Genomic DNA, 14,230 nt, shown 5'->3' with positions numbered 1-14,230 from the left:
TGATACAAAATAATTTAAAGAAAAGACCTGTTACAGCTTCCTCTACCTCAAATAACTGTTTGAACTAACGCTGATGATACATCTTACGTTATTGGGGTGGGACTTGAATGATATATGAATTATAGCAGCAATGAAAGGGAAAAGGTTTAAAGTTCAAGCTGGTAACCATCCGCCTAGAAACTAGAGCCTTCATAGATACGTTGCACAACCTACTGCTGAGTTATACAGTAATAGGTAGCAAGAAATAATGTGCTAGATGGCTACAGTCCTTAATGGTTTTGAACTTCAGTTTGGCATGTGATTTTTGTATTCCCTCTACTTCATCCTAACAATCCCTTAGTTAATGGGTTTATTACTAAGCGACAGATGCTTCTACATAACAACACATTACTTTGAAGAAATTGTGTTTTCTAGCTGACTAAAAAAACCCTGAAACAGAAAACCAAACCAAACCAACTATAACCTCCTCCACAAAAACAAGCAAACAAACACCCTCCCCCCCAAAAAAAAACCAAAAAAAAAAAACTAACAAAAACCGCCCAAACCCTCAAAGCAGTACTGAAAATTTTAATTTAGGACAGAATCCTAAATGGCTTCGCAAAAAACATCTCTTAAACATGTAAACTATTTTCCTCCTCCTTTCCTTAATTAGAACTTTTTTGAACTTCCTTTGCTCGTATAATTTTGCGCTCTGCTGAGCACTTATTTAACTGGGTGAATGACAAAAATGACGTGCCAGGCAGACCGAGTCGCTCCATGTATCAAGTGCATTTACACATGACTGCACAGGCACAATTGCACTGGGGAATGTTAAGGTGGAACCGGGTGCTCGCAGGGCTGGGATGGGCACTGCCAGCGCCTGGACTTCAGCACCTGCCCTGAGCTGGACCGGGCGCGGCGTGGTATCAACATAACACAAATTCTATCAAGCCCCGGAAAAGCTCGTGCACTGGGGAATATTCTTCCTTTCTCTCTCTCCCTTTCTAAGGGTTTTAACCATCCTCTCACAGGCGGCTGCCGCCCGCTTTTCCGCGCAAAGTCCCCCGCGCTTCTCCCTTCCCCGCCGCTCCCTCCGGCAGCGCCGCCAGCCCGCCCCGCTGCCGGGGCACCAGGGGGGCTGCTCTGCCCGCAGCCTCTGCTGGCCCAGGGAGGCCACCCCGGCTGTCCCCGCTGCCTTACCTTGTGGCGGAACTCTCGGGCCACCCTGCGCTCCATCGTGCGCGGGTGCGGGCGGGGCGCGGGGCGGCGGCGCCGGCGAGGCCGCGCCCCGGGCGGTGGGAGGGACGCGCTCCCGCCACCGCCTCCCGCATCCCGCATCCCCGGCCTCGCTGCTCCGGGGGTACCGAAACCTGCCTGCCACCTCCAGCTGGGGCTGTTTGCGGCCAAAACGACGGAGAAAGTAAAATTAAAGAAAAAACCACAACAGACGTACACGCACGCCCCCGCGGCGCGTTACCGGCTCTTTTCCCTGGGATGGTTTTTACAACCGGTGCTTCTCGACTTGTCTCTTGTGTTTATAGGTAGGTACGTATGTCATTAACCACAGTAGTTAAGAAAAGCACGAAGATGTGAAATTTAAAGCGTATTAACACCTTGAAAGAAACAAACAAACAAGCCATAAAACCAAAACCAACCAACCAAAAGAAAAACACCAAAACCCAAATGAAACCCAAGGCCAAACAAACAGACAAATCTGCTTCAATAAATGACCATACTGTAAATAACCTCTTTTTAAAATTTTTTTTAATTATTATTTTTAAAACATAAACAGGGTGAATCTGATGTACCACTGCCTGATTTCCACCAGCCTTTCCCACCAATGGAATATTGTTGCTTACAAATAGAGCTTCTGACATGGCCACTGCGAGTAACAGCAGAAGAATCAAACTCAGAGCACCTGAAAAGGCACCTATTTCTGACTAATCTCTTTTATGTTATTTTACCTTGGGCTTATTCTACCGTCGTACAAAATTACAGACTTCTGCAATCAGGATTGGAAGCAAGATGAGGACACCTGCTAACCTATGTCCCTTTGTCTCCCTCTACAATCACCTTTACCCACATAACTTCAGAGAGAACAGGGTTTGTTTAAGCACAGGTGGTTTACCTGCTCCTCCTTCCAACAGAATGGAAACTTGTATGAATGCATATAAAGTCATGATAACCCTACACTGTCAAATACAAACTAGATTCTGTTTTATTATTTCTGTGTTACAATTTTTGTAAGCTGTACCAGCTTCTTTAGAAATTGCTCTTACCCCTTTTCAGAAGATGGTTTTGCTGTATTTCAAACTTGATGGACACTACTTCTTTCTCATATCAGGTGTCAGGAATAAGAGAGGAATGCATTTTAAGCCTGTATACAAACAAATGCAATTGTTTTCAGAAAACAATTTTCTCTCAAAATTGTAACTACTAGTACATGAATCATGTCTTCTACCTGAGTTCCAGTACCACATCATATCAAAAAGCTATTCTATCCAAGCATTGAACACACTACTACAGGACTTCTTCCCTGCATATGCAAAGCAAAATTGTCTTATATTTCACAAGGTAAAGAAGGAGACACAAGAAATTGAAAAGACACATTAAAAACAGTGTATGTTGCCTTAAAACTTTTGAATACACTGTAACAGTCACTATATCTACCAATTGTTTCCAGAAGACTTTACAGGAATAGGTATTTCACAAGCTTGAAGTTATGTACACTTGAAAGAAAGCAACTGGATTTTATAATACAGATGAATTTTTCAAGAGTCAGAAATTCCTCCATGTAGTAAACAATTGTGGAATAATCTTCACTTGGTAATGTGAAAGCTGCTCTGAATCCTCGTGTAAAGGACACACCACAGAAAGGCTGACAAACATGACTGGCTGTTGGTCTGCTGTTACATGAATTCCTGTGTTACTGTGCATAAATACAAAGCTAACAAATCCACAAAGCTATCCCATGCTCCAAAACTGGAAGTTTGACAATCAGTAAATTTAAAATATGGTTCTGAACACTTCATTACATCAAATACATAATATTAAAAGATGGTAAAATTATGACTGTTTATTATTTTTAGATAATAATATAGTATTTTCTCCTAATAAGAATTGCATCTAAATTGGCTTTAAACTAGTTTCAATTCTTGTTTGCTACTTGTGGCACTGAAGGGAAAAGGAATAAAAAGAGCAACCCATTTAGTAGGCAAAGAAATACATTAAAGTGTGAGTTGTGTAACCTGATTCCTGTTGCTTTTTATCTACTTTCTCTACTGCATTAATGTAACATGGATCAGAGAAAGTGCACCAAAGCCTCATGCTGCACTCAAGATGGGCTTTTCTGCAGGCAGAGGCTAGCACATAATTCTAGAAATCTGTTTGTGGTTATTGGGAAGAGCCTGGGTTAAAGGTAAAGAATATCTTTTATTTCTCACTTGCTTTTCTCTCATACATGTTTTCCCTCCAATGTTTACAGGAGAGAACAGAATTCTCAGTGAAAATATTACTAGTTTTCCATCATTTCATTAGAAATGAAACACTTGTTGCAGCAAGAAACACAATCCACAGAGACAAATTACAAAGGCAGAAAAGAGATCTTTTTAATGACTTACTGTTAACAGACTTCTCAAAGGAGTCAAAAAAGGTCCCTTTTCATCTGAGACAGTTTCTCACCTGGTATGGGCAGCTTCTAAAGCTTCTGACATAAGATATGCAAACCTGAAGAATGATGGGGAGAGAGACAGCAGCAGATGGGAAAGGGAAAAGAACAGAGAAATGGTAACAGTGATAGGAAGAGGGAAGAGAAAACAAAGAAACATAATGGAAGGAAGAAAATTTACCCATAAGGAAAGAAAAAAAAAGGCGAAAAAAGAAGAGGAAAGGCTCCACAGTCTGAATTTATAGTAATAATAATAATAATTAAAAATTATCAGAGGCTATGGAAACCACCCATACATGTTAGCTTCATGCTGCATTCAGTTCACGTCTTACTCATGCCTTTCACTACTCTAGTCTTGACACCTGGTTCAGTGGGTTGGGGCCAATGCTCCGTGCTGAGCACGGGCAACCTCGCCGTTTCCCAGCGGGAGCAGGCGGTTCCCCGCGGGCTGACCGCGCTCGGTCCGTGCGCGTTCCCAGGAGCTCCGGGAGCAGCCCCGGCTCCTCTCGCCTTAGGGTGAGGCGCATCCCACCGCGGGTGGCCTGTCTCCTGCTCAGACACCGGGACACGAATCGCTTTCTGAATCAAAGAATCAACCGGGTTGGAAAAGACCTCCGAGATCATCAAGTCCAACCCTTGATCCAACACCGCCGTGGTAACTAGACCATGGGAGAAGAGAGCAGTGCCGCTGGGTAGCAGGGATGCAGCCGGCCCGGGGCTGTACAGCGAGGGGCGGTGTCCGGGGTGGGCGCTGGGGAAGGGCAGGGCCAGGGGGCGGAGGGCGGGCGGCTGATAAACCCCCAGTCCGCCCCGCCCGCGAGGGTGGGATGAGCCCAAGGCGCAGGTAGCGGTCTGGAGCTCCGCGGGAAGCCCCAGCTGCCCTCCAGCCTTCCCGCATGGAGACGCGGCTCCTGCTCGGGGCGCTGCTGTGCGCCTGGCTGCCGTCGGGTGAGCTCCCGCCGGGCAGGGCGCAGGAAAGGGGTGGGAGAGGGGACAGAGCAGTCCTGGCCATCGCTAACCTGCCGCCTTTGCCTTCCAGCCTTGTCTCCGTGGGGCGCCTGGGCGCAGCTCCCTGCCGACGGGGATGTGCCGCTCCGCAGGTAAGAGCCGGCCGGGGCACGGCAGGGCTCCTTCCCCGCCGCGGTGATGCGCGGCGAGAGGGCCGGACTGAGCCAACTCTGCCTTGTCCTCTGCCCGCAGCCGAGACAGCGCCGAGGGACCTCGGACAGGAGAGGGCCTGGCCGCGGCGATGCAGGTATGGGGGGAGAGCAGGGCGCTGTGATGGAGCGGCGGGCGGGCTCGACGGGGCCGGGAGCTGCGGCACCTACTCGGAGAAACTGGGATGTGCAGCTGGGATGTGCAGCTTCCCTCAGAAGAGCCCCGTGAGGAGAGCATCGACCCCGATGCGACCAGGGCTGATGTGGTGATGCGGTGCTGTCGCTCGTGGCCACAGCTGGTGGCAGGTTTCCCAGCGAGAACTTTCTGAGGGGACGGGTGGCGCCGGGGATGGGCGTGCTGGTTGTCATCAGGATAATATGCTTCTCAAATCTTACTTGATGTCTGCACGTTACTGTGATACCATTGATATTTCTGGTGGCTGTTCTACCCTTTGTAATTCTTAGAGACTTGTCCTCAAACGTGTATTTTATCCCAGCCACGAGAAGTGTCACTTATGAATTAAAGAAAACTTGGGTTTAAAGTGTTTAAGTAGTGAGTATATGGTTGTATCTACGGCTTCAGCTCCTTCAGAAAGCTGTTTGTTGTACGAAGCATCCTTGCTCGAGGGAAAGCTGAGGTCTGGTCTGGCTCATCCACCAACAATTGCTTTGTGGGAGCCTTTTTGCTTCTCAGTAAAAGTAAGTGAGCTGGCAGTATCAGATCACGACAGCTCAGCACTCAGGTTTTTGGATGTGGTTTATCTTGGCAACTCGACTATATCACTCATGGCACGTTGCTGAAATGTAATTAGGGTGTGTGGTTCCTGCTCCCTTGTTTGAGGGTGGGAAAAGGAAAGTTTGCTTTGTTGTCCTTGTTTGTGGCTCCACAGAGGAGTTGTCTTTCTTTCTGCTTTCTTCCTTCTCTTTCTGGGAAAAGCTCAGCAAAGAAAAAAATGTCACATAACTGCAAACAGGTAATGAAATCAACCACCAATAAAAGCAAATGCTCATAGATTGAGGTTCTCCCCATAAGAATTCAAGAAGTACTAATAGCCTCTTTGTTTCCTTCTGTGTTAGCCTACTGAGTGGGAATCTTCAGGTGACTGGAAAAAGAAAAAATAACTACTGCACTCTTGAGTAGAGTGACTGTACTTTTTAATTTACAATGGAGTTTTTTGCTAACATTGTAGTGAGCCAATATGAAGCAGTGAGCTTAGTAAAAATGGTAAATTTACTGATAGACTCTGAAGAGATTTTTAAATGTCTTGGTTATAGCTGCTGATTTATTTGTTCTTTCTGAAAGGAGTCTGGAATGGCAATTTATAACACCTCATCTACTGCAATGTCCTTATCTTGGAACAGGAGACTTCACAGTCTGAAATGTGGACCATCCAGTAAGTTATTTATGTTTCCACATGAAATCTCTTGAACTTTATTTTCTGCATAATTTAATTATTTTTTTTAGGAAGAAAAAACCCTAAAATAATTAATACAGGTCTTTGTGGTAAAGGGGGTCTGCTTTGATTGACCTCTAAGATCCACAGGAGTGGGATAATTTGTTAGGGGGTTTAAGGTAGCTTTAAGTTTACACCTGGTTCTGGTTTGATCATTTGAAAGACTTGACTCTAACTGCAGTTTTTCTAATAAAAAGCTTTAGCTAGAGAAATCTGCTCTTGTAGTGATATACCTAAATAGGTACATTACTGCTAGGTGCCATGAAATTCTGTCCTGTACCTTTCCTGTATTTGGAGACTTTTTGTTTGTTGTGATCTGTGGATGTTCTTTGTGTTTATAATCTATGAATTAACAAGATGGGATATTTTGGCCACCAGCTTGCAGGAGTGGGTATTTTCTTGAGGAATGTGTGTGTTGGTTTTTTGCTTCATTTTATTTTCACAAGTGGACAGGCTTAAAATATCTTTGCTGAAGGGTTAAATATCCTTTTAAAGTGTAAACTTTACAGAAAGGTCCATGTCACACTTGTTCTGTACAAAGGAGAAGTATGAGGCAAAATAATTCATAGTAATTTTAGTTAGTGATGCGAAACCTCTGGTTTCTCTTCAGTTAGCCTGATGGATTTCATTGGATGTGGGACCTACCTGATAGTGAATAGTGTGGATTTGCCCTCCATAGCTTTATAGCACAAAAGGCAAGAGGTGTGGAATGGACTCATCAGTTGTGATTAGGGTTTTGTTGTCTCTAAAACCTTGTAATGTCTTTAATATACAGTGTTTTCAGAGGCTTTTGAGAAGTGTGGAGGAATAGTGCAAGAGTTTAGAGGAACATAATATTTGCTCAAATAAGAACTATTACCTATGAACCTCTCTCCAATATATGAAAAACCCACATATATTGTGTATGATAAAATTGCTTTACAAATATAGCACTCTATACTTGTAAAACTCCCTCTCTTTTTGAGGGTTGCAGTGGCTTACTGACCAAGAAGTACTTATGATTTCATTGTTTTTAAAACTCAATCAGCTTACAAAGAGAAGATAAGCAAATCACGTTGAGAAGTTTGTTGCCATAATAATAGGTTGTTTCCCTGGGTTTATTTTTTTTTTCCTAGTCAAAACTCCTTTAATGGGACTAGTGGATTTCACTTTTTGCTTCAGAGCAACCAGCTTGGGGGGAACTTTTAAGATACATTGTTACTGTTAAAGTGTGGAATAAAACACATGTACATAAACCCTTTGCAAGAGTTCTATTAAAAAACTCTTCCAAGTGTTTTTGTGCAAGTTTATTGCCCCTTAAATAGGACTAATGTGTAAGAAAGGGGACAAAAGATTTAGAACGAGGGAGAGTGAAATGGGGGGGAAAATTTCTCATGCTAACTCATCACGTCTAAGCTTCTAAAGGAGAATGAAGTTACAATGGCAAAAAATAAGTTTCACTGCTCTCTACAGATTTAATAGTACAACCTTTTTGTTTTCTTTCTAACTCATATTTTTTTGAGGCATAAATATTACATGAGGATTTTCCATTTCTGATGTACTTGCTTTGGAAAGACAATGCTGTTGAAGACATGATTTAAAAGTTACTAATGATTGCCCACACTTGAAGGCAAGTAAAATTAGTCCTATTCAACTTTTTAAAGAGTGTTGTAATACCTAGACCTGGAAGTTTCCTTTTTAAATCCCAGCAAACTCTGTGTGGGAAATGGAATCCATTGTTGTCTGTGTGTGAAAGACATTGAAAAAGAAAACAAAAGAATAACCTGATCTGCTTCATACAAGAGTTTAGGTATCATGCTCCAAATACTTAGAAAAATAGTTTCATTTTGGCCTCTCCAATATGAAGAGATGCAAGCTGCTATAAATCTGCCCATGGACTGGGATTTGTACCTATTTGAGGATATATGAAATACTAAAGCTTTTTTGTTAAAAAACCCTCACCAAACACTGAAAAACAAAGAAACAAACCAAAAAAACCCAAACCAAAACAGTAAGGTAGACTGTTATCTGCTCTCTCTAGTTTAGTAATGTCTCTAAGAAGATAATCTTTGACATAATTATAAAACTATAGTAGGATGAAATCTAAGTTCATTATGATCACAGGAAATTCTTGTTGCAATAATATTTTTTCTTGCTTTCAGTAGCTCTATGAAGATAAACCAACATGTTTTATGTGGAATGAGTACATGACCTGTGCAATAGATCTCTTTACCTTTGTGTTGTATTAGTCAACTGAAAGCAATTCAGAAAGCGAGGTCAAGTCTTATCTCTCAATTAAACAGAGTTGGTACAGCACAAGCAAATGCCAAGAGATAAATTCTTGTGTTAGTTTCTTCTACCTAGGGAGCATGGCATTTAAAATGTTTATCATGATAATTGACAAAGCTAACACACAGTTTACATGTCTGTTAAACTTTTAACTTTTTTCGGCACAAATCTGTTTTTCATGCAAAATTAAAAACAATAAATGGAATGAAAAAACCAAACCCTAAACAGAAAACTTCAGAGCTAATATACAAGCATATAAAGAACCTGGGGCAGGCAAAACAAATTATTTGTGGAAGTATTCAAACTACTGCTGAGAATTATATGTTAATATATTAAATGTTAAACACTTCAAATTTTCTTGTGTTGAAATGCTGTAGCAGGCATGAGTCACTGTTACTATAGAAGATACTTGTCCCTTACAATGTGTGCTTGAAGACTGATTTGAAGAGATGCACCAGAGCAGAACATCTGCAGCTAAGTGGAATTGAAGGATTAAAATTGCATCCTACTCATTCACCTCAGAATCCCCAAGAAGAAAATTTTACATCCTAGCATGGTCCAGGGCTGTATTGCATCCCGTGGGAGCATGTGCCATCTGCCTGCCATTGCAGGCAGATACTTTCAAAGACCATGAAGTTGAAGGGCAAAAGATAATGCAAGAAATACGTGCAGTGTTACTTCTCCACTGTTAAAGGCAGTGGAAAGCTCTCCATGAAAGACTGCACCTAGAGAAAGTGTGCACTGGAAATTGTGCAGAGTTACAAAATATAAAATTTCAAGAGTGTTGACAGAAAAAATTTAAATATTCCATGTTAAGCATAAGTTTACTTTTTTTTTTAATGTGTGACTCTAGGTCTAATGTAAGCTTCTTGCAAATTCTTCTGATCCACTTTTCTTTTTCACTTTTCCATTTCAGAATAAAATTTAGTTTCTAATTAATTGATCATTTTAGTACTTTACCTTCAGACAGACCTCCCTTCTACACTTACTGTTAAAATGTGTCATTTTTTAAAGAATCCTGAAAAATATTACGTCTGTCTGTTTCTGTAAATGACTCTCTGGGGCTCTAAAACTGTTTAGAGTCAAAGTTGGTGTATAGGAACAATCATAAGAACTGAGGTCACTGGTTGGACTTGTACTTACCCTGCTTAAGTAAAACTTGATCACTTTCAGATCTCTAAATTAATCTTTCATACTTCAAATTTTCTGTCCAAGTGAATCTAGTAATCAATATCCTGAGAGGAAACCTGTCACTATTGCTTTGCATGAAACAATTTTTGTTTCATGCCACATCTTAAACAGTAACAAAATACAAAATTTCAACACTAGGAAGTACTTAATGTTTTACAGAAAAATAACCTATAGGAAGGTCCACCTGAGCCACAACTCTTCAAGAGTTAGGTATACTGGTGATAGTGGTGTATTACAGTGAGCTTAAAACTGAGTTGGAGCATCTGTATTCACATGTTGGTTGAAGAAAAATCAACTATTTCAAAGTTGATGTACATGGTAATCTCAGTAGTCAGTTGTGTTCTTGAATGAAAGTGCAATAGATGCCTCTGATTTAGTATCTTAACTTTTGTGTGGAATACATAAACATGCTTGCTTTGCAGTTAGATCTTTGTGCTCTGAGGGTTGAGAGTGGTTCTTTAGTGACTGTACCTCACTTCATGCTGAAGGGCTTCACACTATATAAATTACTTTGAGCTGTACTTATTTTATTCTTAATAGACATTAGATCAGAAGAATAAATCATGGATAAGCAAGCCAGGACACTGAGTTCATCTGCAGCTGAAATAAATTCAAGAGGTCTTAAGTATTCATTAGAGAAGAAGTAATCCAAGAAAGCAAATGGTGTGCACCATGCAATATATGTATTTATAATATTTCAAAATAAATGTTTATTTTGATGAAGATGCAAGATAGCTTTGAACAGTTATCCTGATGCTCCTAAAGCACGCCTCTTCAGAGAACATAAGCAGTAGTCGCTTGTGTGAAGGTGGACACTGAGCTCCAGAAACCCCTGGAGTGAAGTTCAAACAGCTTGGATTACAGTCACACTTCTTGAAAGGCTGTGATAAGTAACGAGTTTGAGGCCCTGCTACTCTTTCTAGAGTGGCAGCACTGGCCTCAAGGCTCTTACTGCCTGACACTGAAGAATTTAAAAGGGGGATGAACTGAAAAGGAGGTTCATGCACCCAAGGGACTAAAATAACCCCATCTGCATATTGTGTGGGATTGCAGCCTATTCAGTAATTACCAGGTGGTTAGAATGTTTAAGCTGTGAGAACAGGGAAGAATTCAGACCTGTGTTAGGAGGTGATCCCAAGTCTTCACCCTGCTCAATAAAGAGCAAATTTGGGAGGAGTAGCTTCATGACTGCAGTGGTCGTATTCTTCAGGTTGTAATGGCAATGGGTTAGAAATCCCATAATTACCTAGGTGAGTCAAATCATGTTACTTAGGTCTACCATTTTCTGCTAGAAAAGTCTCACCAGTTTTCAGTTTCAGATTGCAACCCAGTGCACTCAACTGGTATAATGTCAAAGGGGAAAGAGGAGCCAAGAACTTTTTAGTAGGTGTCACTTTCAGGTAAATAAGAGACACAATATTCTTGCATAACTTTTCCTAATTCTAGTTTTCACCTAGTCTTGATGTTTTTTCCTTTTCTGCAGCTATTAAAATGTTTCTCACATCTCTGGGGTAGACATGACATAAACTTTCCATAAACTTTTCCATTTGACATGGTCGTATGGGTTAGCTTATTTAGGGAGCTTATATTCCTTTAATGACAAAGATCAGAATTTGTTCCAGATATCCTAGGAAGTGTTTCTGTGTTAATTGAGTGGAGTTATATGATTAAAGGAGGCCATTTCGTTTACAGTAGTAGGAGTACTGAATGTGATCTGAAACTATGCTGCTTTCCTCAGTACATGCTTAAGGATAACTAATATTTGCACACACAGCTCTTCTGTGCAGTGTAAGGAAACACAGTTAACAGTGATGTAAAAAGGGATATGAACAAATACAAGAACTATGATTATCATATTTTCTTAGAATCTTACATACGCAGAAGGGAACTTTGTAAAGAAGAAAACACTCATCATTGAGTCATTTCACCTTCAATTCAGATTTAACTCTCTTTCTCTCTAAAAGAGAGCCAGGGAGATCCTTCCTGGTGACAGCAAGAGCCCCCAGGCCAGCTGACTGTGTTCACAATCTGAATAAACAGGGCTTGAAGCAGGTTACCTGAGCCACATTTAGAGGGGAATCATTCAACCTGAAACATCAAAAGGGGGCTAACTTCCTCTACAGCCAAGAGGAACATGACTTGCAGTCTAATTGCACATTATTGTAACGGGACAGGCAGTAGGGCAGAATTTTAGAGAAGCAAAGAACAGAGGCCTGAGCTCTGGTTACACAAGTCTCACAATGCTCAAGATGAAAGAGCAGAATGTCTGCCTCTCTTGACAAGAGAAACAAGGCTTTTGCATTATTGACAAGATTGGTCACTGTGAGTATGTAAATGAGATGGCTCAGTCAGAGTAAGCAGGGACCTTTCTACATGCTGCTCACATTAGTTTTTATTGAGCTCTGGCTCACCAGGAGGGGAAAGGAGCATTGCCTTTTACTTTGTGTACCTGCTTTCTTCTTTTCAGCATGACCTCTATTCTTTTGGTGGTGGGGTGGTTTTTTTGGGTGTATATATGAAGTGTATGTTGAAAACAAAGGTATCAAAATTAATCGTTTGGATATTTTCAAAGTCTTCAAATAACTAATTAGTATTTATAAGGTAATTTCAAATGGAAATAGCACTAATGAAATGTACTGCCAAACTTTGTTGGAACTTTGTAAGGGTTTTGTGAACTTGTAACTGAAGATAGTACTTTGTAAAATCACATGGCTTTAAGTAGATGAACACATTTTCTTTAATTATATTTCACTGTAATACTCTTGAACTCTTCCTCATTTTAACACTATAGTATTTAACATGGTGTAATGATAATGTCTTGAAATTGGAAGAGAGGAGGTTTAAATTAGGTATTAGGATGAAATTTTTTACTGTGGGGATGGTGGGGCATTGGAGCAGGTTGCCCAGGGAAGTTGTGGATTCCCCATCCCTGGAAGTGCTCAATGCCAGGCTGGATGGGGCTTTGACTGACCTTGTCTAGTGCAGGGTGTGCCTGCCCATGGCAAAGGATTGGAATAGATGATCTTAAAGGTCCCTTCTAACCCAAACCATTCTATGGTTCTATGACTGTTTTTCAAGGATGGTGTATTTATAAAGGTAAAGAAAAGAAGAAGGCCAAGTCTTTAGTTTGTCTCTTCCTGAAACAGTTTCTTCTGAGCAACTTGTCTGCAACAAATGCAATCTCAGTTTGTAATCTAAAGTAAAAAATTATATAATTGCATAATATACAATTATTAAAGTTCAAATCCTTTCCTAAACAAACTTTATATGAAGAAATATTAGCAAAATAAGTGAATAGATCAGAATTGTTAAAAAAGATTTAAGCACAAAGTTTGAATTTAGTAGCAAGAAACTTTGTTTCTGCTTGTGCACATCTTTCCTTAGACTGTGAAAACTAGTTTTGTCATATTTTGATGGGCATCTTCCCAGGAAAAATAAAAAACCCACCATCTCTCTGCCCCAAGCTCAAACCTATCATTGCAAGTCAGGGATCTGTGCCTTTATGGGAAGTGTTTGTGGTTGGTATAGTTAGAAGCTGCAAGATGGAAGGAGGATAGACAGGTGAAAGATATACAGCTGGGATCTGAACATTTGTATTTCTAATGTTTTGTATTTGATCTCATTCTAGCAGAGCTTACCCATAGGGTGTTACTAGTATAAGTAAGGATATAGGCACTGTGCTTTTTGTTGTGCAGTATTTGTTCACTTCATCTATTTGTTGCTTAGGGGACTGAAAACATGTCAGACTAGCAGATGTAACAGTCATTTTCATTTGGTTTCTCTACATGTGTAATATATTTGCTAAACTGACTGCATGTGTTGTGGTGAAGCTTTCACAGTATGTTTCCTTTTTGTGAAGGCCAGTTGGCTTCTCCAGGACCTTTTAATGCTAGGATAGCATCTCCTGTCATTCATGCAGTGAATTTTAGCTTTGGTGAAAGCACTGTGTCTTAAGAAAGAAAATTATCATCATTTGTTTTTAACATGCCTTGGTTTTTTCCACTCAGATTCACTTACATGTTTTAATGGAGGTGAGTGTGTCTACAGAGAGCTGTGCAACTGCAGTCGATTCAATGCCACTGGACCGCAATGCCAGACAGGTGTGTAAAAAGAGAAAACTAACTGGAATTCTGTGATTGTACTTGGGTTCCCACAGCTACAAGAATGACTACCCTCTGCCTAAAGGTTCCTTTGTGCTCTAGCATTTTTCCCTCCCTTTCTTCTAAGTGATAATATTTCACAGCACACCACATAAATACTGCCTCAGTATCAACTAGAGAGTAAATAAAAAAAAAAACACCCCGTTACTATGTCTAAAGTGACTCTCCCTTTGTCAGTGTATAACACAGGTGCCGAAAGAGATCATATATGCAGAACATGGGGCCAGTATAATTTTGAAACTTTTGATGGACTCTATTATTATTTTTCTGGCAAATCTACATATGTGCTTGTGAGACATGCTGAAGTAGATGAACAGAGCTTTTCCATACAGGTAGGGAACCATACCTGTACAT

The 14,230-nt window shown here is 40.8% G+C and overlaps 2 protein-coding genes across 4 annotated transcripts in view; one reads left to right on the top strand and one right to left on the bottom strand.

The window, feature by feature from the left end:
* Positions 1-1,215, bottom strand: part of USH1C (USH1 protein network component harmonin) — a 48,854-nt gene extending 47,639 nt beyond the window's left edge. For all 3 annotated transcript variants that reach the window (XM_050336449.1, XM_050336447.1, XM_050336448.1), the window contains exon 1: positions 1,180-1,215. In XM_050336449.1, coding sequence (XP_050192406.1) covers positions 1,180-1,215 — 36 coding nt within the window. The remainder of the gene's footprint in view (positions 1-1,179) is intronic.
* Positions 1,216-4,542: 3,327 nt separating this feature from the next.
* OTOG (otogelin) overlaps positions 4,543-14,230 on the top strand; it is a 100,224-nt gene continuing 90,536 nt past the window's right edge. The window contains exons 1-6 of the mRNA XM_050336791.1: positions 4,543-4,594; positions 4,686-4,746; positions 4,847-4,901; positions 6,107-6,197; positions 13,724-13,816; positions 14,054-14,208. Coding sequence (XP_050192748.1) covers positions 4,543-4,594; positions 4,686-4,746; positions 4,847-4,901; positions 6,107-6,197; positions 13,724-13,816; positions 14,054-14,208 — 507 coding nt within the window. The remainder of the gene's footprint in view (positions 4,595-4,685; positions 4,747-4,846; positions 4,902-6,106; positions 6,198-13,723; positions 13,817-14,053; positions 14,209-14,230) is intronic.

The sequence above is a fragment of the Myiozetetes cayanensis genome, unplaced genomic scaffold, assembly GCF_022539395.1.
Source record: "Myiozetetes cayanensis isolate MyiCay16 unplaced genomic scaffold, myiCay2020 scf6-25, whole genome shotgun sequence".
NCBI classification, from domain to species: Eukaryota; Metazoa; Chordata; class Aves; order Passeriformes; family Tyrannidae; genus Myiozetetes; species Myiozetetes cayanensis.
Note: the sequence above shows the minus strand (reverse complement) of the source record. Positions and strands in the feature narration are given on the sequence as shown.